The 26,551-nt window shown below is 53.7% G+C and overlaps 1 protein-coding gene across 1 annotated transcript; it reads right to left on the bottom strand.

The window, feature by feature from the left end:
• Window positions 1-1,554: 1,554 nt before the first annotated feature.
• On the bottom strand, window positions 1,555-26,393 carry NUAK1 (NUAK family kinase 1). The gene is made up of 7 exons (XM_061562772.1): window positions 25,732-26,393; window positions 14,303-14,423; window positions 13,864-14,015; window positions 10,514-10,579; window positions 6,340-6,459; window positions 4,636-4,768; window positions 1,555-4,334 (listed from the first exon to the last, which is right to left on the bottom strand). The coding sequence occupies exons 1-7, from the start codon at window positions 26,008-26,010 to the stop codon at window positions 3,094-3,096; spliced, it is 2,112 nt and encodes a 703-aa protein (XP_061418756.1). The 5' UTR covers window positions 26,011-26,393; the 3' UTR covers window positions 1,555-3,093.
• Between the last annotated feature and the right edge of the window lie 158 nt (window positions 26,394-26,551).

The following is a 26,551-nucleotide window of genomic DNA, read 5'->3' on the forward strand; positions in this document are numbered from 1 at the left end:
ATGAGTAGCTGGTGCGGTGTGTAAACATTTCCACTGGGGAGACAAAGGCGGCCGGGCGTGCTGCTCGCCACCCACCCCCTCGTGTGTCGTGCCGTCCTTCATAGGTGCTCGCTAACAGCGCCTGCCCCAACAGTTTGCCAAGGCTGTACGAGTGTACGGGGTGGTGGGGAATCTTTGTCTTGGTCTCGCGGGTTCGTTCGACTCCTTTGAAGTCTGCACGCGCCCTCTGCGCGAGCACTTTCCGTCGCGATGCGTTCGATTAAACCCCCCCTCTCTCCACCGACGAACAAGCCGCGTGTGCGGACGGAGTATTCGATGTCACGTGCAGACGGACGGGATGACAGTCACGCAGGGTCAGCACGGATGCCGCCTCGCTCGTGGCCGCGTAAGTTTAGTCACGTGACGGTGAGTCGCTTGATCCCATGAGCACACGAGTCTCAGCTCACATGCTTTTGTATTGTTGGCGTGCGCATTGACTATTTTAAGGGATAGGCGAACGGAGTGCCTGTTGCATTCTACGGCTAATGGAGTGAACTAAATCGTGTAAAAGAGAGCGAGAGAAACAATTAGGTACAGGAAATTGTAATCAATCTAAACAAGATGGTAAAAATAAATACAAATCATTCAATTACAGAGCTCATCTTAACCCCAGCCCTATTATCCACAACTCCCATTAGCAGTGTTTTGTACCACTTGAAAGGGTAAAAACCTATTACTGTACTATATTTTGCCACTGGTAAAGGAAGTCTCATAGTGTAAATGCTTAACCCGAGCTCTCAATACTCTGATAGTGCGCTGTCTTTGAGTTGTACGCCTTTTGGCGTCATGTGGTCCAACACCAATGGAGACTAGGCTCTAAGAAAAGCTGTCTCGGGTGTGGACCAATCAACTTCAAGGACAGTGCATATCATTATCAGAGTTGTTTCTTTTTGTTTGCATTTTGACTGCTTGTGTTGTGGTTATTGCAAACATGATGCCTTGTATAAAGGTGTCAGTTTTTGTACCAGTTGAAAGGGTAAAAACCTATTACTATATTTTGCCACTGGTTAAGGAGGTCTCATGGCGTCAGGGTTGTTGGATCACAAGGAGATCGCCTGTGTTGATTGGCCACGGGCTACTGCGCGGTCTATGTGCGTGTGCGCAGTGATTCTAGAGGCGACGTGGTCACTGCCAAGAGACGGTCTTGTTCTCCAAGGCAATGCTCGTCCTCGTACAGCCCGTAATCTCACTCGTTCACTCACTCCATCTCATACACACTCGCGAACTCCCACACAATTTCTCTACTCGCTTACTCGCTCACACGTACGCTTACATACACACACACGAATCCACACAATCTCACACACTCACTCATAACTTACACGCGCTCACACCTCACTCTCCGAGGTCAGCTGTGCACTCTGAAATTGCCACCAACTGGCTCAGAGAATCGACGAGTGCGTTTCGTGGGAATAGTAAACCGTGGTAGTAGCGTGCGAGAATCGTAGGGAGGCGACTGACCGTGTAAATTTTCATCTGGAAATAAACGACAGCGGCAGAAAGGTGTGGCAGCGCTGAATTCCAAAACAAACTTTATTTTTTGTACACAACGACCACCGAACGCGACAAGCAAGCTCAGCGCCGACGACAAACGGCGGCTGTTGTTTCGCACGTTGACGAGCGTCACGATTCCTAGAGAAAATAATTTAATGATCGCGACGGACCGGCCGCTGCGGCCCGGCCGCTGCGGCGCGGTGGCGCGTCCGGCCCGAAGCCTCCACGAGCAGCGGCGCTCGCCGCTTGTAGCGGTGTCGGGCCCGCTGCACATCGGCCCTAAAAACAAGTTGCCCTTTCAACCCGGCGGGAGTCTCACTCATCTGCTTAAACCTCCCCCCCCCCCCACCCACCAGAACAAATCACGGCTACCTTGCGTGCGGGCACAATGTTCATATCGTTACAATGCCCCTTCAATGCAATGTTAAGGCCATGGCTTAATTTCTCATGGGATATTTTCCAGGGGGGCTCCCAATCCCAACCACAAACCTCTCCCCCCCCCCCCCCCCCTCCCCAAACAACCAGATCCCGGGAATATTTTCTGAAGCTCTGGCCCATAAGGCTCCGGCTGAAATGAAGCCCCGATTTAGGTCAGTTTAACATCATGTAAGATTTTCCTCTGTTCGGGGCATCCAACAAATTGGCTCCCGTTGGTATTTTTTAATTGATATCAAAGCTTAGACAACAATAGCTTAAACGCAGAATAAATTAACAGAGATAATGCTACAGAACAGCGAGCTTTTGCGTTTTTTTCCGTCAAAATAGCTGATCAACATATCCTGTCGTGCCCAGTATACATATTCCTTAATTTTAACGAAGTCAATGATGGCAACGACTCCACCAACAACAACAACAACAAAGTCTCCGTGTGCTTTCAATTGCATGTACAGGGAGAGGACACTTCTCTTGCAGGTGGCTTCGTGAAGTTCTTGGCTGGGCGACGCCGATCGCCACGCTGCGACCACACCAGAGCGTGCGCGTTACGCAATGTTCACAACGCAGACGCCATGCCATGAGACGCCAGACGAGGCTCCTGCAACGCCGAATTTTTGTGGCGGGCGACTGCAGCTGACATCCAACGTCCAGAGCGCACGTTCCAACTCGCGTGGCTTTGCTGTCGTTGAGATTTCTAAGCGTTCACTGCGGCCTCCTAGACAAAGTCCAGCTGTGAGCCGAGGTCTCGCCGTCGGCGCGATGTCCAGATGTTGTACGCACGAGGCGTGGTTGTTAGCCATTGCTAGCGAGCTAACTCGGCTCCGAAAATGAAGTCATTCATTCAAGTAATAAACTAAGCTGTGAAATAACCGTACTCAACTTGATGACACTTTTCTTATCATCAGCTGTTCCTCCGGAGTGCACATTCTTGAATTTATTTTCGCACATGACAAGGACGACGTCGTTTTCTTCCAGAGGAATAAGAGTCTCACTCGAACGCGTGAAATGTATTATTTCCATTTCGAACAAAATGAACGTACCATAAAGGAACCAGCCGGCTACCTAGGAATAATAACTTCGATAAATTCCCAGAGAGTACGAAACATCTCGACGCCGGCTCGGACGTCAACAGAGGACCCTTTGGCGGTGGCTGGCGGCACTCCGGTACTGCTCGGTGACGTCCGCCATCTCGGTGAGCAGCGACCGCGCGCTGCCGCCCGACGCCGCGCCGCGCACGCGGTAGCACCGGCTGTTGCCCAGCGTCGGGTTTTCCCGCCGGCCCTCGTCGTCGCAGTCCAGCTCCCCGTCGTAGCTCTCGATGACCGAATGGCACCGCCGCTGGGGGTCGGCGTCCAGCAGCAGCGTGCCCAGCGAGCGCGGCCGGCGCGGCCGGCTCTCCGGGGCCACCAGGTCCTCCACCGAGCGCGCCGCCCGCACGCGCTGCTGGTTCTGCCGCTGCTGCTGCCTCTTGCGCCGCTGATTCCAGCGGGCGAGGTCGCGGCGCGGCAGGTCGAGGAGGTCGAACGACTCGTTGGAGAGGATGCTGTCGTTGCTGAGCGTGATGGTGGAGCGCGACAGCGGCTCGCCCCCGCCGCCATCTTCGTCGCGGCGGCCGCCGCACGAGGCCCCCGACAGGATGTCCTCCATGGAGACGGTGGCGCGCCGAGACGACGCTGCTGCGCCGCCGCCCGCCGTGTCCAGGCTGCGGTCGCTCGAGCTCCTCTTGCCCTGCGGCTCCGCCAGCAGCCGCTCGTCCACGTGGCGCTCGTCCGGCGCCGGCGAACTCGCGTCGTCAAACGGATCTGGGGCGCTCTCCATGTCGAGCATCTCCAGGGACAGCGAGCGCTCTGGGGAGGAGTAGTAGCCGGACTCCCGCTGCTGAGGATTCTTCAGGATCCCCTTGCGCGGCATCTTGGCCGCTTGCTCCTCCGCCCCCTCGCGTCTGTCCGCAGAGGTCTTCTCCACTCTGCCGTCGGATGGCGTCCCCGACGGTGGCGAGTGTCCTGCGGGAGCCTCCTTGGCGTCCCGCGGGTGGCCGCTCTCCCCGGTCCTGTTCTTGAGGATGCCCTTGGGCTTCTTGAGGGAGGGCGTCCGCTGGTGAGGGTTCGTCATGTCGTTCTCCTTCCTGGACTTCTGCAGGCCGTTCTGGTGCGCCGGCAGCAGCTTGGACGCGTGGCTGCACCGGCCCTCGGAGAGGCCCGCGGCCGCTGAGGCCTCCGCCGACTGGCGGCGGCAGCAGGCCTGCGGGCAGTCGCACACGGAGCTGCCGTAGCCCACGTTGACCCACGGGTGGGAGGCGACGTCCTCCACGGTGGCGCGGTGCGAGGGGTCCGCCGTTAGCAGCCAGCGGATCAGCTCGCTGGCTCCTGCATGGGTAGGGGGGGGGGGGCGAAGCGTCGTCGCGGTCAGACTCGCGTCGGCGCACGAGCAAAGTGTGGCCCCGGCACTCCGCCGTAAACGCATCCCAGTGCTGCCAATCAGGTGCGCTCCCAGAAGGCCGTGCTGCAAACGGCTTGTGTAAACTCAATTATTTTACTTTTAAACGCAGAGACAAATGTGACAGGAGCAATTATGTATCTCCTGATTACCATTCTCCACGACATAAATACAACGGGAGAAAAAAAACGCATCGCTCGTGGCGGATGGGGGCTGCTTCGTGCCAGTCACCTGACTTGACGCTCGGCTCGTGGAACGCGGCGGTGGAGATCTGCTTGATGAGCGTGCAGAAGTCGTCGGCGTTGAAGGGCATGCTGCCGTACACGAGCGAGAAGAGCAGCACGCCGAGGGCCCAGGCGTCCACCTGCTCGCGAAGCGCGCCACGGAAAAAAAACCACCACGCGACTGGTTTGTTACGGCTGCCGATCCACACGCTCGCTGCCACCCTCCGCCCTCTCATTTCCAGCAACGTCCAAACCACATTTGTGAAAGTCTTTGTTAAAAACTGTAAAAAACTAGAATTGTTTTTTTACGTTACCGGGTAAGGCCCACTGAGCTGTAAAGAAGCGACCTGTCCAGAAACGATCGCTCAACGAAGTGGCTTATCATGTAGAAATGTATTTCAGCCAAATACTCGCAGGTTGATTCTAATTGTGGAGGGAAAACCCGGAGTACCCAGAAATAAATCCATGTGACCACGGGGAGAACACATACAAATATACAAGCATCAGGGTCGGGATCGAACCCACGACCTCCTGTATACTAGGCGAGGTAGTTAACATCTCGCCACCGTAGCGTAAAGAAACATCATTGTCGTATTCCTGCACAATTCTGGTCGTCCTCATGACATTCAAAACAGCTGAGGCTGTCAAATTTCACCAGGAAATGGAATCAACCCATTCATTAAGACAGGAGTGGAGAACTGAATGAGTATTAAAGGGCCGGTTTGGACTTTCAAACACCATTGGCAAGAGCCATACATTCAACACACATACGCACACATTTCAGTCAGTGCGAGAGCTTCCTTGCGGTGACTGAAATGACTGAGATGAAACAAATTAGAAGTACGGTGTTGCTCGGTGGTGGAAAATATTCCCCTCCAGTACCCGAGTAGTGCAGCCAAGATGCCCGCAGTGACGTAAAAACATCGGTCGTGTGCCTCGTGTACCGAGAGAATTCCCACAGATGCGAGGAGGTCATATTCAAAGATCCACACAGATGGATTCAATACATCCATTCCATCTCAGCTCAAGCCACAGGATTTTTTTTTTAAAGAAAACTTAATGATACATCGCACCTTGCATCATTTAGTGCAGTCCCTTGGTAAATTACTTTGCAATTACTTCCTAATTGGCCTGTAAAAGCACGCCGCTACGGCAATGTACAAGGGCCCCGAATGCTCGTTCCGCTCCCCTTAATGAACCGTGAATGCTGCCTAATTACTCTTCCCTTAATCGTGTCCGCATTCATTTAGCGAGAGAGAGTTAACTTCTAATTTGCACTCGCAGTCTCATGCACACGTTAGGGTGGCTATTACCATGCGTGATCAAAGGACGTGCAAAGGTAATGTAATGATGTGCAATACTTCGTAAGAAATGTAATTTACAACGTCAAGAGTTGGGTGGCGCATCCATTACGAGTATCTGGTTGAAATGTGTTTTATACTCCGAGCGGTGTAGCCACACAATGATTGGGGTGCCTGACCGGCTCAGATATTCAGCCGTGATCTGGCTGTGGTGCAGTTGCGCTGTGGTCATGGTGCGGTTGTGGTATGGCCGAAACAGAGTTCCGGTGGCATGGTGGTGTGGTGATTGTGGTGGTGGCTGCGGCGTGGTTGTGGGAGCATGGTTGCAGTGGCCTGGTGTTTGCGGTGGCTTAGTGGTGGTGGCTGCGGTGGCTTAGTGGTGGTGGCTGCGGTGGCATCGTCCTGCTCACCTCGGGTCCGCAGTAGGGCTTGCCATGCACGATCTCGGGCGAGGCGTACAGGGGGCTCCCGCAGAACGTGTCGAGCACGTTGTCCTTGTGGTACACGTTGGACAGCCCAAAGTCGGCGATCTGCACGCACACAGGCACAGACCCGAGCGCTCACTCATCCGCACGGCGCCGCCTAGCACGCCCGCACACGAGCCGAGCACCTTCCAGGCGTCGCCAATTCACAGCGGCCAATGTCAGCAGCGTGAGCGCAAAAATAATAAATTAAGATAACTGACATAACCGCATTTGTTTATGTTCGAAAGGGTACATGCGAAATTGGCGTCCATATTTTTCATTATTGCCAAGGCGGGCACATTACAGACAATGTTGTTCTGTGGCCATTAACAACAGCACTGTGCAAGGAGTCAATGTACGTATGTATTTAACTTATTTCACACCATACGCAGCCAACCGTGCTAAATCGGAGGTGCAGGGGAACGACAGTTCTCCTCCGAGGCCCGCAGGCAACAGTAATTCATTGCCGTAATGCGTTCAGCGAAAAAATAGCCACGGAATAGAGCTCTGGCAGGCGCTCGCTGCAGGATTGTGAGCGTTTCTCATTTCGAGGTCTCCCTAAGCCGTCTTCCCTACGAGGAGGCCACTGCAGACAAAAGTGGCGGCGGTGGCGCCCTCCCAGGCGTGCTTGTGAGCGCCTGCCTCTACGGCTCCTCGACGGGGTTGTTTCGCGCGTCGGTCGGCACGACGCCCGACGTTTCGCACCACGTTCCGGGAGCTTCTTCGGGATCCGAATGCAAGAATTGCCCGCACACGCGTGTAGCAAGAAGACTCGGGACGTTGCGTCGAACGGCACGCGGGCAAAAAGCCCCAGGGAGCTCTGCAGGGCAACGGCGACAAACCCACGCAGTGCATTCTGCCGCGTTGCTATTTCACCAGGAGACGCGCCGCCACCGTCACCACGGAGGAACGCGGTGGCTCCTGGCTGAGCGAGGTGTAACCCGTGAGCCGTCGCCACGGGCCATTTCTGCGTCTCCACCTCCCCCCCGCCCTCCACTGCCCCGTGACCATGTAAGGAAAGTCCCACGCGGACAAGTATGCCAAAAGCCCAAGGGCTGTTACACGTGGCGAGGGGCGAAACGCGAAGCAATGCAGGTGATCATTTTTCTGGAGGGCCCTGTTCTGATCACACCGCGCACATGAGTCCCTGGACAGATATGCACCACGTGGATGATCAGGTCAACCATCATATTCATCATCATCAAACCATTGCTGGATGATTGCCTCCACAAGCCGTTTCAATCTCTCATGGGTGTGTGATATGACAATCCATCTGGCATCCACATATGAGCACAAACAGAGGAGCCAAATGTATCTCTCCACCTCCACGGTGGACTTGCTTCCTCTCAGGCACATTCTCTCAGTTGGCTGCCACTCCATAGTCAGTCTTCACCACCGGCCATCGCCCCTTCTAGCGACGCGGCCCGCCCAGGCAACATTACTTTGGTCCAATGTCCTACACTTTGCACTCCTTATTGCGTCTGTATTCCTCGTTGTTGTAGTTTTCTGACCAACCCCTACTGGACATTTGTGAGAAAGAGCTTCACAGCTCATCGGATTTCTCCAGGACGAATAAATATTTTGATTCAATAATGTCACTGTCCTGCATTTGTTCTTTCATCTCTCTCCGTGCAACCCCGAGTGTGCATCTCGCCACGCTTGGTCGCGCGCTCTTCGGTTTTCCTACCAATTTTATCTGCCCATGTCAGTGTCTCTGATTCATATCTCAGGTGCTATTATGAAATGCCATACACCGAGTTTGTATTTGTCATCATGAAGACGTTCAGCTTGGCTTTGATCCTGCCTCAATTACAGTTAACAGCCCCGAACAAGTTTACGGGGCGCTTGAGTCTGCCATTTAATTTTGTCGCGCGTGCGTCATCTGCTTTACAATGCGAGAGCCAAGCGACTGCAACTTCTGAACTCGTTACCGGCAGGAAGAAATGAAACATACATATTCATGTTGTTTATTTTGGCCGATTCTTCATTTCGAAGCTAGCCTTAGATTCAGCGGAGGCACGGAAGACATCCGTGCAGCTTCTCCCCCCGACGACCCCCGATCCCCGAGGCCGTGCTGTCAGACTATCAGATCTGGACACGGGCCTATACGTTGCTATACAAAAGCCACACGCACGAGGAATTGCATTTTCCTTAATTGGATGTTGTCGGCGGGGAAGTTTGGGGATGGGTGGTGGGGGGTGGCGGTGGAGGGGGCTGGCTCTAGAGATCGACCGCTAAGGGCGTCTTGCAGCCGGTCGGTTGCTAAGAGCGGCTGTCGATAAGCGAGCCGTGAGCGTGGCCACAAACCCCTGGGAGGAGTGAAACTAAGCTCATTATCCCCCCCCCACCCCCCACAATGATGTCAGCAGACCAGGAATTCTCACCCAGTCGTTAACCCCATTTTTTTTAGTTGAAATTGAGGCGTCGCTGCGAAAGGAGGCAGTAATCGTGGCTATAATGTTTAAACTCGGCCGGGCACCCCCACGGGCTAAAAGGTAACTGGTGCAGGGCCCCGCTATTACCGCACTTTGCGCATGCCACTGCTGCTCGCAGGGCCCGCACTCGCGGTGGCCCCAAACCCATGGGAGGGGTCATTATGGTCGTACTCGTCCACGCTGACCACACGTCTCGGAAGAGGTGGGAGCGTACTCCACACTTTATCCCACCGCAGACTAACCGTGGCGGTGCGCGGGTTATGCTGCTGGGTGGGCGGAGGCGACGGGAGGGCTTTAAGAGACCCCCCATCACCCCCCCCCACCCCACGCCATTGTTTTGACCCCCAGCCATCGCAGCAGCAGCAGCAGTTTTTGGCTGGCCATCAAACAAAGGCGGTCACCGCATCGCGTGCGTTCAGATGCCCTCCTGCGGCCGTCTAGAATGCTCTTCCTTCCGATATTAGGAAACCACTGGAGTTAAGAAACCTTTAAATCATCTGGATTGAAAACTAATTTCTTTAGAACTGCTTTTTGTGTTTAGTGTTGTTGTCCTTCCCCAGCCCCTCCGATTAGCGCGGTTGGCTACGTACTTTGCAAAATAAGTTCAACGCGCACACGTACATCAGATTGACGCGGCGACCTCCAGACGGCAGGCCCAGTGGCCCTAACCATTACTGCACGGCGGCGTTCCTGCCAAGGTGGTCATTTTAACGCTTAAAGTCACCTGCCCTGCAGGGAGAGACTGATTAAAAATAACAACTGCTGCATGCTTTGCATTGCTGGCCAAGAACCCAGGGGCTGAAGAATCACCCAATACCTGAACCACACCTGAGCATACCTTATTCGTTAACAGGTACTTTACCGTCTGTCATTTGCCAACGTGGTTTATTTTATTTTAAGATAGGAATGGCAGATGTATACGGGGGCAGGGGGGGATTTAGTCAAATTCCAAAAAGTGATCAATGTTATTTTCTCGCTTTCCCAACAAGGTGTGCATTAGTTAATTTTCACAGATAGCAGACAGACAGGCCATTAAACATGTAATAATGATTTAGTTTGCTATGCATGCCCGCTCATACTTACTTAACATATATTAGAAAAACACAATTAACATACCGATCGACTCGTTTGTCATGCAAAGCACACCGATTGACGGAAGTTTTGAGTGCATTTAAATGACACGTTACGACATCCAACCAACAAATATAAAAAACACATTTGTATTAACTTCCCATCTACAACAACAATGCACCACCGGACGAAAGCCTCCTTGATAGCAGTAACAACAACCACCGAACGCCACTAAGTGGCGGTGACGTCACCACGGCCCTCGTGCCAGGCTGTGAGTACTTTAAGGCCACCGTGAAGGGTCGAACGCTCGCTGGCAGGGGGTCACGGGGTCACGGGGCAGACTGAGATGACTGGCAACAAAGATGAACCAAGACAAGATTTCCCGCAAAGCCTTCATGGGCCAGCACCTCCACTGTCGCCAAGTGGTGGTGGGGGCCCATTGGGGGCCCATTGGGGGCCCATCAGCAAAATAATAATTGAGGGGGGAGCTGGGCGGCCCCCCACTTTCAATCTATAAAATCCTAGCGAGGTGACAGTAGACGTTCAGATGTCGCGAGGTAAGAAAAATGCAGGCAAAAGTTTCGACATGTCGAGGGGTTCCCCTCCACTGGTACCTTGATGTTGAACTTCTCATCCAGGAGGATGTTCTCCAGCTTGAGGTCACGGTGGACAATTCCGTTCTGCCGGGGGACGCACGAAGGGGCGATCGTTAGACCACGGTACGATGCCAATTACACTGAAACGCAATTATAACTACGGATAAACACACTGTTAGCATTTTACGACCCAGCTTTATATATGGACAGTACCACTGACGAGGCTTACGAAGAGAAGCTGGGGCGATTGCGGTCAATGTACATGCACGGCTCCTTGGTCTATTCACGGCTGGGTGAAGGCATCCCCCCCCCCTTGCTGTGTTGGTTATGGGCGTTGTTTGACCATACTTCACCATGCTGGTCACTACGGGTTGGTCAAGGTGATGGGATGGCCAGGATGAGTTAACGGATCACTCGCCAATAGATTTTGTTGGCGGTGCACCATCGCGTCACTACGCCCCCCCCCCCCACAGCTCTCACTCGACGTGTTACCCAAGTTATTTATTCATCGTGCAAAACAATTCCCAACAGACCGAGTCAAGAAACGGCACGGTGGAATTTGGCGGTTTGCCAGCGCGCGAAGCCTCCGTGCGCCCCACCGTTCCAACAAATGCAAGACTCAGCGGCCGGATGGCGGTGGAGGCGCGAGCTCATCGTTGACATTTCCCCACCACGATACATTTACTCAAAAGCCATTCCCGTCCGCCTTCTTGCGCGCTTCAATTGCTTTGCGCGGCATGCAAATGCGATGACGTTTAGAGCACGCAGGCAAACACGCAATAGCGCAATAGCAGCGCCCGTATCCGAGCACACACCTACGCGCACGCACAACAGGAACCATCCCCCCACGTAGCCTCGAATGCTTCTGGATTAGGTGTTGTTAGGAAGCACCTGTTAAGTTGACACAGCTCTCTCTCGAAGTGGGGGGAAGGGGGGGGGGTTGGGTCACGTGATGAGCACCACGCAGACCCGGCCACCTTTGTCTCCCCCGTGCTACTGCCGACAAGCTGCGCCGGATGAACATTTAGGTTATGATGCAAGAGTCTGCTTAATTGCGTAGAAATAAAATTAAGCTAAACACTGTACCGCCATTCCGCCCCTGGGCCTCCCCCACTCCTCGAGATATAAACAAGTTTGATAGATTAATATGAATCACGGGTAAGTAAAGATTTCCATTGATGAATCAGCGCAATCTTAATTTGACATTTGAGAAAACATCGTCCATCCCAACCACCATACCCTTCACCAACTCGGACTGACCAGCGTGGTGAAGTATGGTCGAAAATAACCCCCAAGAACAACATGGCCCTCATCCAGCAGTGGACCGGCCGTATGTTGACTATGCATTGTAGTTTCGCCACATTCCGCGCATGCAAGGCATGATGGGAGATGGGCCTTCCTGCTGCTTGAGAGCACCACACCTTTGTGCAGCAAAGAACCTGGATGTTTGTCAAACGTAGCAGGGAGCTAGGCCAGGCCGAGTTTGCATCTGCCAGCTGGCAGTGAGCACCTTGTATAACATTCGAACGCCGTAGCAACTCGTTACATCAATGGTCGGAATTCGTTTCCTATTCCATTAAACCCAGCCAGGGAGAACGATCTTGTCTCGCTTTAGTTTAAATAGCAGCTGCTGCCGCAGCGCAAGCCATCGGTTGGGACTCTTGAGCCAGGATTCGCGTCGATAGGGCTAAGTCGACATCACCGCAGCCACGGCGAGTGTGGCATCTGTACGGCTAACATTCGAGACGCCGCGTTGCTGGTGGTGTCGTGGGGTTGCGGTTGGGGGCTCTATAAATAGGACCGCGAACAATCCCGGGTGGTGGGGCTTGTACCAACAATGCCCACAGATTGAAGCAATCGCCGTCGCAAGCCAGGGCCCTTACAAACAACAAAAACCGACTCCGCTGGTCGAGAGCGTGACCCGCTAAGCGGCGCGTGATGGAGTTGTGTGACTCGACAAATATTTGGCGTTGTGGGTTGTAACCGATCTCGGCTGTTCGGAAAAAAAAACTGTGTTGTCACGGTTAGTTCGTGTTTAAGAGGCGTCCTTATACAACCGGGCACAAGTGAAGACTTCTGATTGGCGAGCTCTGCCAGATCAGATTGTCTGCGCCTATCCAAACATGGATGTTACCTAGGGCTGGAATCAAACTGGTGGCCACCGTGCGGCCACTTCTCTCAGCAGCGTGCGAATAGAAAGGACGAATTGGCTGTCACCTCTGGGGTTACTTCCATTATCCGCCAGTAACCGGCGATCATAGGAGACATCGTCACAGAGGGAATATGAGATCTTCGGATTGATCCTGGGGTGCAAGCGATCAGAAGAGTAGCCTCCCTGTAAGTCACTTTCCTTCCCTGTGCGTCTGTCACCTGCCACAGCACTGAGCTCACAGACACTGTCATTACCCAACTGCACACCGGAATTTTCACGCCTCTCATCTTTCAGGTGCACGAACGCCCCCCCCCCCCCCCCCCCCAGATTACCACACGAACCCATGTTTGCGCGTGCGGCTGACGCAGGTAAACAACGTCACACACTGCAACGGTAGCGTGGCATCGGTGCTAAAGCTTTAAAATGGAAAATGACGCATCGCTGGAAGTGTTCACTTAAATCTTTGTTATCGGGCGGTGTTTCCTAAAACTCGTAATCAAGCGACAGGGACCGGGCAGCAGCCTGAATCACTCCCACACACTCGAAATGCCGCGACAATGTCTCAGCAAAGCCACCCCCTACTAACGCGGCCGTGACGACGTAGCCCAAATACCGGACACGCTTAACTCTATCTCTTGCTCTCTTTCTTCCAAAACACCCATCAGCGGAACTGGCCAAACATCGCGCCGATGCGGAGTGCCGCCCCCTCGACAAGAGTCTGCGAGACTCTTGTGAAGTAAATAAATGCCTCTGTTGTTAATCATTATCGTAGATGGAAGGTGAATGAATAACCTTCCTGAATTGGCTGGCTTGGCCAACATTGTTGTGACCACTCTTAATATTTTTTTTTTTTTTTTTTCCATCCAAGGGCATCAACAGAGTAGGAATAACCTCATAGGACTGTTAAGTTCATTGAAAGCTACTCGTCTTAGTTCCCGTACCTTTATTAAATCGCGGCAACAACAGCGTCCTCTAGCCGAGCGACATAACGCTTGTTCCTGGCTACTCCGCTCACAACGGAGTGGCGGCTTCTCTCGCCATCGAGGACGCTGGATGCAAGCCTGGCGCTGCGGAAGCTGCGAGCGCAGCGTGGCGAGAGACGCCTTGGGGGGGGGGGCAGCCTTTTTCTGCCCCCCACCCCGTGAGGGTGGGACCGTTGGGGGGCGACCGGCAGCGGCAGCGCGATGACCCTGGGGGGGGGGGGGGGGGGACTCACGGCGTGGCAGTGGTGCACGGCCGACACGATCTGGCGGAAGAGCCTCCTCGCCTCCTCCTCCGACAGCGCCTTCCGCCGGCGCAGGTGCTCAAACAGCTCGCCGCTCTCCGCGTACTCCATCACGATCACGATCTTCGTCTTGTTCTCGAACACTGCGCCGTCGCACAAAAATGGAAACACCGGCGGGTCAGAGGTGGGTGGGTGGGGGTGCGGCGGCGACGGCTCCGTCCGCCCGTCCATCAGTGCGTCAGTGGCGTAGCGTCATTGGTGGTGGTCTCCCGATGCTCGGAATGAGACAGGGCCCCCCTCCCAAGTCTAATTTACCCCCCCCTATTGTTGCCCCACACCTGGGCCCCTCCGGCACCCTCTGGCCCCGGCTCAGTTGCACCGCCTGCACACCCTGGAGCCACTCCGTTGGTGCGTGCGTGCGATGAGGTACCTTCGGAAATGTTGATGATGTGTGGGTGGCGCAGCGACGACATGATCTCGATCTCGCGCCGGATCTGGTTGAACTCCTGCTCGTTCTTGATCTTGTCCTTGCGGATCGACTTGATGGCCACCTGTTTGGTCGCAGCAACAAAGCGAGAGGGCACCGTGTCACCCTCCGGCAAGCCGCCACCGTCGCACGTTGACGCAACACCTCGTCCCGCACATCGTTTGCTCACGGCGCAGGGTCGGTCCGCTCACCGACGATGACTTCACCGCCGCTACAGTAATTGACCCATTTGTGAAATTGTTCTCTGAATATTGAGTGAGGTATTTTTGTATATATATAAATGCTGTATTGTACTGGTTAAACAATTCATGCGGACCACAATGCCACGTGTACACCTACTGCAGATGCAGACGTGTGCCTGGGGGCACATCGCGTCATTGTCATGAGGGGGGTGGGCACCACGCCAGTCCTACAGTTCTGCTCAACTATCACTCATTGTTCAAAATATTAACTAATAAAGGCTAATCCATTTACAGACACCCCACTAAAATACTAATAGAAGATAGTACACATACGGAGACTACAACAACAACATGAATTAAAACCCTCTGCATCTCTCCCATCAATCGCAACACGCTCCTCACGTATGTCAACACTCATCCCTCTCTTTGCAAGACGTGGATGCTTGCCATCTGTCACTCGTAGGTAAATAAGAAGGGCCATTCACAGAAACCAGTGGGGCATCTCGAAATGGACCACCCTGCAATGGAGACACGGGGGACGGCGAACCTCAACATTCCCGACGGCCAACGCGCGAGCTGGAACGATCAGGGGCAGGGAGGGAGGGAGGGGGGCACTTCTGCCTGAGGAAAACGCGTTACCACATGATTATTAATATTATTTGGCGCTGCAGCACAAGCCCAACCTGTTCGACAACAGCTGCCACGGCAGCGGCGGCAGCAGTAGCAGCAAGCGGCGCACGAAAAGCGTCGGAGCGGGCACACGCGCACATCTGGCCCGCCTGTCACGAGCCGTAATTGGAGCTGTCAGGAACGGCATGTGCTTTAACATTTCGTCCGTCAAGTGCAGCGCGCGATCGGGCGAGGCGATTCGGGTGCATGGAGGCGCCCTGCAGACCGCCTCCAACCCCGTCAGGTGGCCCACCGACCCTGGCAGCACACTCGGTCATTCCCCCCCCCCCTCCCCCCGCACGCTCCAATCATTAACCGTTGTTTAAAATTAAATGGGTAAACAATAATGTAATCCTGAGCACGGCATTCTTCCAGTTAGACATTAGGCACATCACAATGCTCCCCCCCACGAAGGCCTGACCCTTGCATTCCCAAATTCCAATGAAGCCAATGCCAGGGTGAATTCCTTATCAGCGCCCGAACGCCCCCCCCCCCAACCCTCGACCCCCACCCTCCCCCCCCGGAGCAGGCAATGGGTAATTGTCTAAATATATGGCTGGCCGTGGAGATAATGCGAGGGTCAGTGAGGGTCGTGGAACGATAATGCCATGCCGGTTTGGGAGATAGCGACGGCGCTGAGTGGCGGAGACGGTGCGTTTCCTGCTGCCACTGTACCGCGAGGTGGGGCTTGGCGCCTGCCGTTTGGCTCCGGCACCACCCTTAATAGGCGCTCGCTGACAGTGCCAGGGGGCCCAGCGGTCTCGAGCCGGGCTAATATTCGCTTCTGCGCTCCGTCTGGAACACGTCTTCCTTTCCATACCAGGAAGCCACCGGAGCTGAGCACTTTGAAATCCAAGTTGAAAACTCTTTGTGTTTAGAACTGATTTTTGCGTGTGGTTTGTTGTCCTTCCCCCTGCAACTCCGAGTAGCACGGTTGGCTACGTACGGCGCAAAAGAATGTCAACAACATACATAAAGCAGACGGCCTTGGTAGGTGGTCGAAGCAGTGATATCGTGGTAAGAGCACTGCGCTATGAACCTGGCAACCTGAGTCTGATTCCCGGCCACAGTGAACAGCGAGTGCTGAGTATCTGAACCGGTCCTGGTCCTCCCCCCCCTAACATGACTCGGTTTTAAATGAGTCGCTTGTGCGGTGTGCAAACATCGCCACTTGAGGGGGAGGGGGGGGGGGATAGGGCTGGTGGTGCGTGTTGTCGTGATGTCAGGGCGGCCAAGAGGCACGCAGTTTGCCGTTGTTTGCCCACTGGAAACAATGGCCCGTGTTGAGACACACAAAGAGCGCCGCACAGCAGATGCGGCCATCACCGCGACCGACGGACAATTATGAAGAGCAGGCCGCCGTCCACTGGCTCACTCGGCCACCGCGACGTGAGCATGGAAACCGTTGCCGGTCAACTCGCCACCGTCGCCACGGTCGCCATCATCATCATTGTCATCATCATTGTCATCGTCATCATTGTCATCATCATCATTGTCATCATCATCATTGTCGTCGTCATCATTGCCACCATCGCCATCATCATCATTGTCGTCGTCAGCATTGTCATCATCATCATTGTCAGTCGTCATCATTGTCATCGTCATCATTGTCGTCGTCATCATTGTCGTCATCATCGTCGTCGTCAGATAAGGGACGACGAGGAGGTGGTGCGGCATCTCGGGGCGGTCGCGCACGACTGCACGCGCACGCAAGCACACGGGCGTGCACCCACTCGGCCACCGCGCCAAACAGCAACCTTCAAGGCTGGCAAACAGTCCCACACCCTTAGTGCGGTGCAAGGAACGTGCGTAATCCGTTATTGTATTACGCACGATATGGAAGAAGAACAAAACAATAAAGTATTGTGACTGGTAACAGAGACGGTGAACCACAAGAGCGGCCCAGGATTAAACCTTTTGTCGAGCGCTACGGAGCAACAGAGCGAGTTTCTGGCTTCTGGGTGTTGTTGTGTGCGGTGCATTAAATGTGACCCTGGACTCTTTCTTATATATTTATTCGACAGTTTTATTATTATTGGGTACGTAGCCGAAAGATCGGCAGAAGAATGTTGCATCGCCGAAGCAAAATCACATTCCGCGCGCGTTGCGGAGTACGCCCTCCTCGTGCTCAAAAGTTCACGGCGATTTAGCGGCGCCGGTTCCTGTCGAGGGCCTGGCACCCGCCACGAGACGGTGTGTGATGGCACCGCCACGAGACGGCGTGCGATGGCACCGCCACGAGACGGAGTGCGATGGCACCGCCATGAGATGGTGTGCGATGGCACCGCCACGAGACGGAGTGCGATGGCACCACCGCCGCACGACGTCCAACAAACGTCGCGCACGGCACCGTGGGGGGCGCCGACGCACGTGGCGAAAACTCCGCGCAACGGATGTCGCCCCCCTCTGCAAGGTTCAGCGATAAAAGATGCGAAACAACGAGGCCGATGGGCGAGCGGCATTTGAAATCGGGGGGGGGGGGGGGGGGCTCTTTAAATCGTGACTGCGCAAGGCTTTCGCGGTTGTGCTGACGTGGCCGTCCCGTGACGCACTCCCTGCAGGACTTCGACGCGTTCTCATCTCGACGGCTCCTCGGCCGCCAAATCGTTTTTTGTTTGTTTTTGCTCCAGGATCGTGGAGCTCATAATAAGCCGAGCTTTCAAAAAATTGTTGAATTGCCGACACAGATAGCTAAAACTGCATTCTTTGAATAATAAACTTGTCCCTGAACAAAGGCGCTAGGTTAACGCGTGCACGCGTGCAAATGTTTAGCTTGGCCGAGCCTCGCGCACGCACTTATCTGGGTTCCACAAACAGCAGGCGAGTCGTCTCTAGAAGAGGGGGTTTGGTTCCGGCTGGTTGGGTGACTCCCAGCGTACCACCGGGTCAAGGGCGCGAGCACTCGTGATGGTCAGACAGGCGCAGGTCAAGGTGATGTGTGCTGCGTGGAACAAAAGTGACTCCAGTGTGCAGGTCGATCTCGACTGAACCAAGGGGGGCTCGTTCGCTGAGATCGGACGTGATGAATGAGAGACAACTCGAAATGGAGTGGCAACCCAGGGAACTTTGCCGAACAGGCCGTTTCCCTGCCTAAACAAATGCAGCTGGCAAACACCGGTGCGGAAGGCCCATAGTCTGGTGAGCTAATTTTACCCATAATCAACCACAGCATTAGATAATAACTTTTGTACAACTTGATAAATCATGCCAGCTTAATTTGAGACTTTACAATTCACCTGTGATACTATTTATTGCATCACCTTCCCACACTTGGCAACACAATACATTGTAATACCAATTAATTCTGTTTCACTTAATTGACCAACGCCCAACACAAGTCCTGCTTTCCCGAACAGCGCTATTTTGTCGGGTTAGCCAAGCTGGTTTCCAGCACAACCCTCAAATTGCCCTTTGTCCGTCCCACCTGCAGTCAGAGTCGACAATTCGGAAAAGGTGGCAGGTGGTGATCGCAAACCACACCGACGCCAAATCGGCCCCAAGCCTCGCAACCCGACACGGCCCGAGCGGACAGGTGGCTCGCGTGCGTAGAGCAGCTTCCCCTCTCCACCTCCCCTTGGGATAGCCGCGGCTCACGATGAAGCCTCAAAGCAGCCAGGAGAAGCTGGGGAGATAAGCCCGGAGGCAAAGAGAAACCCTACCCACACCCACCTCCCCCCCTGCAATTACGCCCCGCGGCTTTTCGCAATCCCCTGGCCGAAACATTTTCGGAGCGTCAGGAGCGGTTCTCGGTTTCCCTTTAGGGTCGTCATCACCAGGGCATTATTTCAGCTCGGAGCTGTCCGGGGCTGAGTTCTGGAAAATATGTTTTACTCCCTGCACCTGCGTGGAGGGTGGGAGTGGGAGGGTCTGTGGGGTTTCAAGGGTAGTCCAGTGGGTTATTGGGGGTCAGTCATCGCATTACTTTTATTTGCACAGCCTGACAACGCGGTAATTAAAACACACGATGGCACAAAGCACACACACACACAATTAGGACCGCTGCCAGGCAACGAATCCGTTGCGGCAGCTGGTGACGTTGCCGTGACGTTGGTTTCAGGTTTGGGGCTGGACCTGTTGCGGGCAGCAGTTACACGGCTGGAGAGGTCACGAGGTCACAGGTGTGTTTGGGTTACGGATAGGGATTGAGGTGCGGGGCAGGAACCATGGTGTTGGGTTCCACCAACACCCAACAATCTCAGAGTCTCAATGGTTTTTGGTGTTTTTGTTAAATGTGTGTGTATATAACAGCTATACCCATACCCGAAATCATCTGGTGTGAAAGAGCCATGTAAAAAGTTATATGGCTTGAGGAGGCCTTCATCCAGCAGTAGATTTGTCAGATATGATGATGACAATGGTGGTGTACCCATACCCAACCTCTGCCCAATACAATATTCGCTGACCACTTTACAAATGTAAACAAAAAAATGCTTCAAAAATAAATAAATAAATGTTGCCAAGTTGGAATTGGATGCACAGAAGGTTTGCCACTCCAGAGACCAGCATCTCAACACCTGATATGGAGTTCAAGCACAGGCCTGGCCTGGCATGCAGGTTTTGTAAAGTGACACTTCACTATTCCCTCCAGACACAACAGGGGAGGGGGGAGAAATGTCTGCGAGTCCCTTTGAGCTTGGCAGTAATCACAGCTTCAAGCGGCCATTCCATTTAGGTGGCCTCAAAGGCCAAGCACGTGACCAAGGTTTAGAACAACACCAAGCAGCGTACCCTCCCTCATCCCCCTCACAAAACGCACAACCCCCAGCACTGTTTGGCTCGTAGCTTTGCAAACATTTTCCCATTTGAAAATAATTTGCGCGCGCGTGTGCGTGCGTGTATGTACGATTGGGCTGGAACAGTGGCACGGTGGTCAGTGATTTGTGCGCGAGGAGCCTGCTGTCAGCGAGTTTGATTCCCGGCCATGGCTAACATCGGAGCGGAGTGCCAACCGAACCAGGCCTGTGCCCACCCCAGGACGGTGAAGTATAACCACCATTACTGCCACAGTGCGCGGAGACTTTAATCCAACGACGACGTTGACAGGATGCACGAATCTAAATCGCGTGAGAAGCAATGTGTGTCGATGTTTATGTATTGTGGGTGACGGACCACTGCAGCTAGAGGCTGCAACATTCACAACAGTATATATATATCTATTTTAACTAACTACCCAATTCTTGAATCGAATCGCAAAACGTGAATCACGACAATTCCCCTTATCGCCGTCGGGTTGTTTGTAAATCTCTCCCGTCGCTACAGGGTTACCATCAGTTTAATTTATTTAATTGAACAATGTCAGCCGCTCTATTTAAAGCGTGCGGTAACTAACACGTCTCGCGTATCACCGCACGGCGGTTTGTCACGCCAACCGAAGCGTTTGGCGAAAAACGCTTCCCCGATCCAATGACTTGGACACGACCTTGCGGCTGGGGGGGTGGGGAGGGGGAGAGGGGGGGGAAGAAAAACATGTGTGCATGAAGATACGCCAGCATCTGCCGTGTCCGAACAGACACGCCAACTACCCTGCCCTTGACGACGGGCAGCGCGCCTGCCTCCCCGCCGCCACATGTCCGACAGTCCAGAGACCGCTCCCCGCGGAAGGGGCCCTCCGGCAAGATTTCCATGACCCCCCCCCCCCCGTGCGCGCGTTCCCTCGCGCGACTCGAAACGCCGGAACGTGCCAACTTCGGAGCCTCCCCCTCCGACGGCGTCGACGTCGCCGCGTGCCGACGTTTTCGCTCCACGCGCCGCTGCGATTTTCCCCGAATGAGCTCTCGGCACGTGGGGCGAAACGTCGGGCCTTCGTGCCGAACGACGCGTTCGTGGCAACCCGAAACGCTTCCGGGACGCGTACGGCAAACATTAGGCAACAACAAAAAACCTTGCCGAGGAAATACAGTGCCAAAAACTGAAGCGTTTGTGGGAAGGACTTTGAGCGATGCACGAGTACAGGACGCAGACACTTCAAACGGCGGACCCCTTGTGACCAGGCGCTCAATGAGGAGGTTACGACGGGGCGCAGCGTCGCACACTCCACCGTCACGCGTGTGAGCACACACACACACCCACGGCCATAGAAATGGGTGAACTTTTCCCCATAAACCCTTCTGTCAATGTGGCACGGCGTCGCGTATTCCACTTGCTCGGGACCGAGGTATTCGAGGTCGGATATGCGAACGTCTCTAGAAGACGACCAATTACATCGTGCGCTAATACCTGCACCGGGCGGTTAGTGGGTCAGGGCGGATATGCGACGTTGCCAAGTGCCATTGTATGTAACGTGTTATTTTAAGAGCTTACCCTAATCTGGCTGGGGCTTCACGCAGTTGAAAATCCATCTTTAGTTGTAAATTAAACATTGCTGTATTTGCACAGAGAGATACTTCAACAAGTCTCGAGACCGCTCGCCGAAAGATTCCGCCGTGGAATGTTTGGCCAGTTCCTTGTTCAGTATTTATTGAATGTCCGTTTAAAAAGAGAAAAACCACACGGAAGATTTGTCGAGAAAAATCCCAAGCACGTTGCAATATTCTCCTCCCACTTTGCCCGACATGGCTCAAAACCCTACTTGCTGTACCGTCTCCTGCAAATGCCTCTTTGTCCTCGCCGTCTGTGTGTGTGTGTGATGCACCCAATGTTTCCACCTCTACATGACCTACAAACTCCAGCGCAGAGACGTTGAACTACAGCCACATATACACACAAAAGCAGAGCCACGGTCAAAAAGATAAGAGGCGCAATCCTGCAATTGCTTGCTTACTCCACTGCTGTCCAAAGGGCCTCCACTGAAGTTGAGCTACAGAGAGGGTATTTTGCCTACTCCTCCACGTTGCCCAGACGTCTTGGAAGAGGTGGACGCACCCACACGTTTACCCCACCATGCGTGACCTGCCGATCCCACTATAATTTAGATCGTGAGCTCAAATCAAACTGGCGCCCTCCGGATTGCCAAGCCCTGCGTGCAAAAGCCATTACACCGTGGTGGCGTCCAAAGCCATGCAACTGGGTGGAAGCGACAGCGAGTCGTGTAAACATCTGGTACGACGTTTTTATTACGAGCTGTCGCCAAGCAATTTCTCCAAGCAATCTCAAAAAAGCGAATTCTTTAGCAGCCCCAAAATAGGCTCGGTGATATACTCCAGAAGCAGGGGAACGGGCTATATTAAGCCAACATGTGGCAGCATTAGGGCAAAGCAATAAGGTGAAATGAATGCAGCAATTCCTCTGTGGCATGTTAGACATGCCTTGGCATGAAAGACACATTTTTGGTGGGTTTTGTGCAACATTAGAGGAAAAAATGTTAAAGGTAATTATTTAAAATATGATTTAAAAACCCACGCACTTTGGCCGAGTTGGAACAAAAGTATGCAGGATGTAATTCAGCCTTTATAATAAAAAAATACTGCGTTAAGAAACCACAACAGATTCAGTTCTTATGATTATCATCGCGTGTCATTTTTGCACAGTCAACCAAGACATGTAAATGAATCGTGGCATGCTTGACATGTGATCTATTATCTAAAGGTGCAACCCTCCAATATCTTGCTCACTCCACTGCTCCTAGGAGGCGCCTCCACGAGGAGGAGCTCAACATAGCTCCCATAGAGAGTATTTGGCCTACTCTTCCCACCACATTCGAACGGCAATATCTACTGAACATTTGACAGTCTGTTGGAACGTACGCGGTGTTCCTTGAACAACTAAATACCAAGCCTAAGTGCAATAATCAGCCCAAAGTTCACGGGTGATGTCAATGTATTGCCGTGCAATAACAGACTCTCTGAAGCCGAGAGCAAGTTTTGTTAAACAACGCAAGACCTCCTGCCCCCCTTTAACCCACAACAGGCGTGGCTCCGTGGCTCCGTGACTCCACCGCTCCCACATCTCGCATCTCCCCACAAAGGCACTTTCTTCTTGTGCAATACTTTTTTTTTGATATATCACAGCAGGGGAAAAACAGCAACGCTCGTAGCAACAACGCAGAGGCACACGACCGCCACACAGCCGCGTGTTACGAACAGAGGAAGTACAAGATAGCAACATGATCCTCAACGTCTCGTGCTGGTTGGCTCCGTCTCTCGTTCAACATAACACACCACCAATTCTAGATTTGAAGCTTTCGTGACTGCAAGGATTCATATTCTTAGGTTTTTTCGGTAAAGTCACGTACCTACGTACCTACGTGACTTTACCGAAAAAACCTAAGAATATGAACACACCACCACCATGGGCTCTCATGGGAGCTGCTCAGAGCGAGAACTAAACTCAAACCTAAATATGTTTTTATTTTACCAGGCAAGGCCCACTGGGCTATGTAGCTTTTTTTCAGAAGCGACCTGGATACATATGATAGCTCAACTAGTGGCTTAGGCACGTGGACATTTATAGAAGCCAAATACTCTAAATGCACGTTTCTAAATGTGGAGGGAAAAACCGGAGGACCCGGAGAAAAATCCACGCGACCATGGGGAGAACATGCAAACTACACATATACAGGCGTCAGCGCCGGGATCAGGATCGAACCCACGACCTCCTGTACACCAGGCGAGGTAGTTAACATTTCGCTACTGCAGCGCTCACGATGGCAGATTCCACAGACTCCCTCTACTCTCAAAGCAGAAATTGTCAGGTTCAACCAATGGGCACTCCCGGCCCCCCTTGCTGGATGCAGGCCTCCCCACGCAAGTGCCGATTGTGGGGGTTGTGACCATACTTCACCACGCTGCGGCTTCGTGAAGCTAGGGGAGCGTCGAGGTGACACCCGCAGAAGCACAGTGCGTAAACGGATTTTGATGAACTGCACTCTGGGTGCTCACAGTTTTGGCCACGCAGTTCAACTTATAAATGTTGCTCTTAGCTTGGAGGCTGGTGCTAAACAGATCAGCAAACTCTGTCTGGGAAAACTGTTAATTCACAGCAATCGTCTGGTCATTAGTGATGTGTAATGAACACAAAGCCAAATCGTAAGCAGCGGATCCGTAACAATACTATGTATTCACCTGGTGACTATTTTACATCGGGATGTTTGGCCAATTCCTTTTGTGCGTGTTTTGGCTTTCATGCGAAGGGAATTGGGAAATCCCGGAGAACACCCCCCCTCTCGATGCGGGGGAGTGGCACTCAGCAATGCTTTCTCCTCGGACGCTTTTGGGTTTTCCATCCAACATATAAACCAGGCTCCATTTCGCCTGCTGAGCTTCCATAAATCAGATGCGTTCAGGAGGGGTGGATTAAACTACAGTGACAACAACAACAACAACTTAAAGCTGACATGACACTACCGTGAATATATACACAAATGCGCCGAGAATATGTAAGGGTCAGCATGAATTTTCACTGACAATGGACTCCGCACGAAGCCGCCACAACCACCACCACAACGACCACCACCACGACCACCACCACGACCATCCGTCCACCGGTACAACTGAACCAATACCGCAAGCAATGAAAACGTAATTTGGCAACAAACACGGAATTCTCTCGTCGACAAGGTTACGACTTGAAGTGCTGAACGAACGTAATCTACACGGTTTTGGCGAGAAAATAAAGCAATAATTATACACTCAAAGAAGCTCCCAGCGGCGATTTAAATAAACATTGCTGATTTTGGCGCGTGCATTTCCTTTCAGGTCTCCCCGAGAATAGACGCGCCGACTCGATACACTCCTCCCGCGTCTGCTTTAAGTCGAGAGGATGATTCACACGGAGACATTACGGCCAATACATACCCGCCCGCCCTCCCTCCCCCCACGTCCCCCGAGTCCCCCTTGCAATAATAAGCATTGACGAAGCTTAAACATAGCCCAGCACAGAAATGGGACTCGCTTAACGCTAAATGTAAAACAGACACGGCCGTCTAACGAGCACGGTGCACAACTTTTAGGAACTGGCGTTTAAGGAATCGGCGCTTGTTCACAACTCTAAAAGATAAACTACACGGCAAGCTACTGTTGGTGGGGGGGGGGGTGTCCCTTCTTACAGTCTCGTCAGGCAGCGTTAATTATGTGGTGGTGGAGTTGGTTGCGATGGATGCTTGCACAACGCCGGTTTGACTGGTGCGACATGTCTGCACGTGCCCGTCTCGCGAGCCACGCAATTATAATAAATCGTCGCAGCAGCAGCAACAATCATCGTCATCATCATCATCACCGCCTCCTCCTCCTCCTCCCTCCCGCGACGAGTGGGCAAGGACGCTCCTGGAAAATAAGGGGGTCACGCGACTCGCCAATGCTCCCGCGTGTGTCAAACGAAATAGCCAAACGTGTCACCGCGCGTGTGTGTTGCGAGCCGGTCCTGGGCCTCCCCTAGGTGGACTCGGCCTCAAATTAGTGCCTTGCTGCGGTGTGTAAACACCGCTCACCGGGGAGACAAAGGCGGCCGGGCGAGGTGCTGGCCACCCACCCGCTCGCGTGCCGTTTCACGGGTGCACCTCGCTAAACAGCACTTGCCCCAACAACCTGCCGAAGGCTATACGGGTGATCTTTGTGTGCGCGCGCGCGCGCGCGAGAGGGAACTTGCCTTGATCCCCGTAGCTCTGTCGACCGCCTTCTTCACCGTTCCGTACGTGCCCTTGCCGAGGGTGTGGAGGAAGTCGTAGCGATGTCTCAGGTTGTGCTTGTGCTGGTGCCTCTTCACCGCCTGCCTCCTCGTCTCGTCGCCGGTGACCCCGGGAGCGGGTCCATCGCACGGGACCCCCACGGCGTGGAGGGGGCTCCCCGCAGGAGACTTCTCCAAGCTGTGGCGGCTGCTCAGAACTCGGACCAGACGATTCATCGTCGTTTTGCCGTTTTGGAGCATGACTCGCGGCTCAGGTCGCCTAAGTCGGTGGTCTGGGTGCCGCGCGTCTAACAAACTCACTGCTAGACTAATCTTCGACCCTGCCACCAGACCGACCGCTCGCGCCCTCTCCAACGCGAATACAATTAGCGGGCCGGGGGTCACAGAACCGTCAGGCACCGACTGCTGCTTGCGTGCAATGCGTTAAACTCGATCATGCTCCGAGAGCTTTCAAAACCTCTCGGCGAGACTGCGCCTCTTAACTCGTCGCCCTTTGTTGGGGCCCTCTAACACTCGCTGGGTTCGGGTCTACTCGCCCGTGGCCTCTCACTCGCTGACTGGCTCGCTGGCTGACTGGCTCGCTGGCCCGCCCGCGTGCTGCGCAGGGCTCGGAGCGGTGTGTGAGTGTGTGTGGCTGAGACGCGTCGAGGTGAGCCGCTCCTTTTATGAAGCCGCGGTGATGATGTGGCCCCGCCCCTGGCAAGCCCGCCTCGAACAAACTCCCGCACGACAACAACAACGACGCTCCTGCTGTTCCTGCTGCTGCTGCTCCTGCTGCTGC

Source organism: Lethenteron reissneri, chromosome 30 (assembly GCF_015708825.2).
Source record: "Lethenteron reissneri isolate LAM-NWPU_2019-01 chromosome 30, ASM1570882v1, whole genome shotgun sequence".
NCBI classification, from domain to species: Eukaryota; Metazoa; Chordata; class Hyperoartia; order Petromyzontiformes; family Petromyzontidae; genus Lethenteron; species Lethenteron reissneri.

Coding starts and splice junctions, on each gene's coding strand:
- NUAK1 (XM_061562772.1), bottom strand. CDS start 26,010: ATGCTCCAAAACGGCAAAACGACGATGAATCGTCTGGTCCGAGTTCTG. Junction 14,016..14,302: donor CATCATCAACATTTCCGAAG/GTACCTCATCGC, acceptor GCGACGGCGCAG/TGTTCGAGAACAAGACGAAG. Junction 10,580..13,863: donor CCGTGCACCACTGCCACGCC/GTGAGTCCCCCC, acceptor GTCCCCCGGCAG/AACGGAATTGTCCACCGTGA.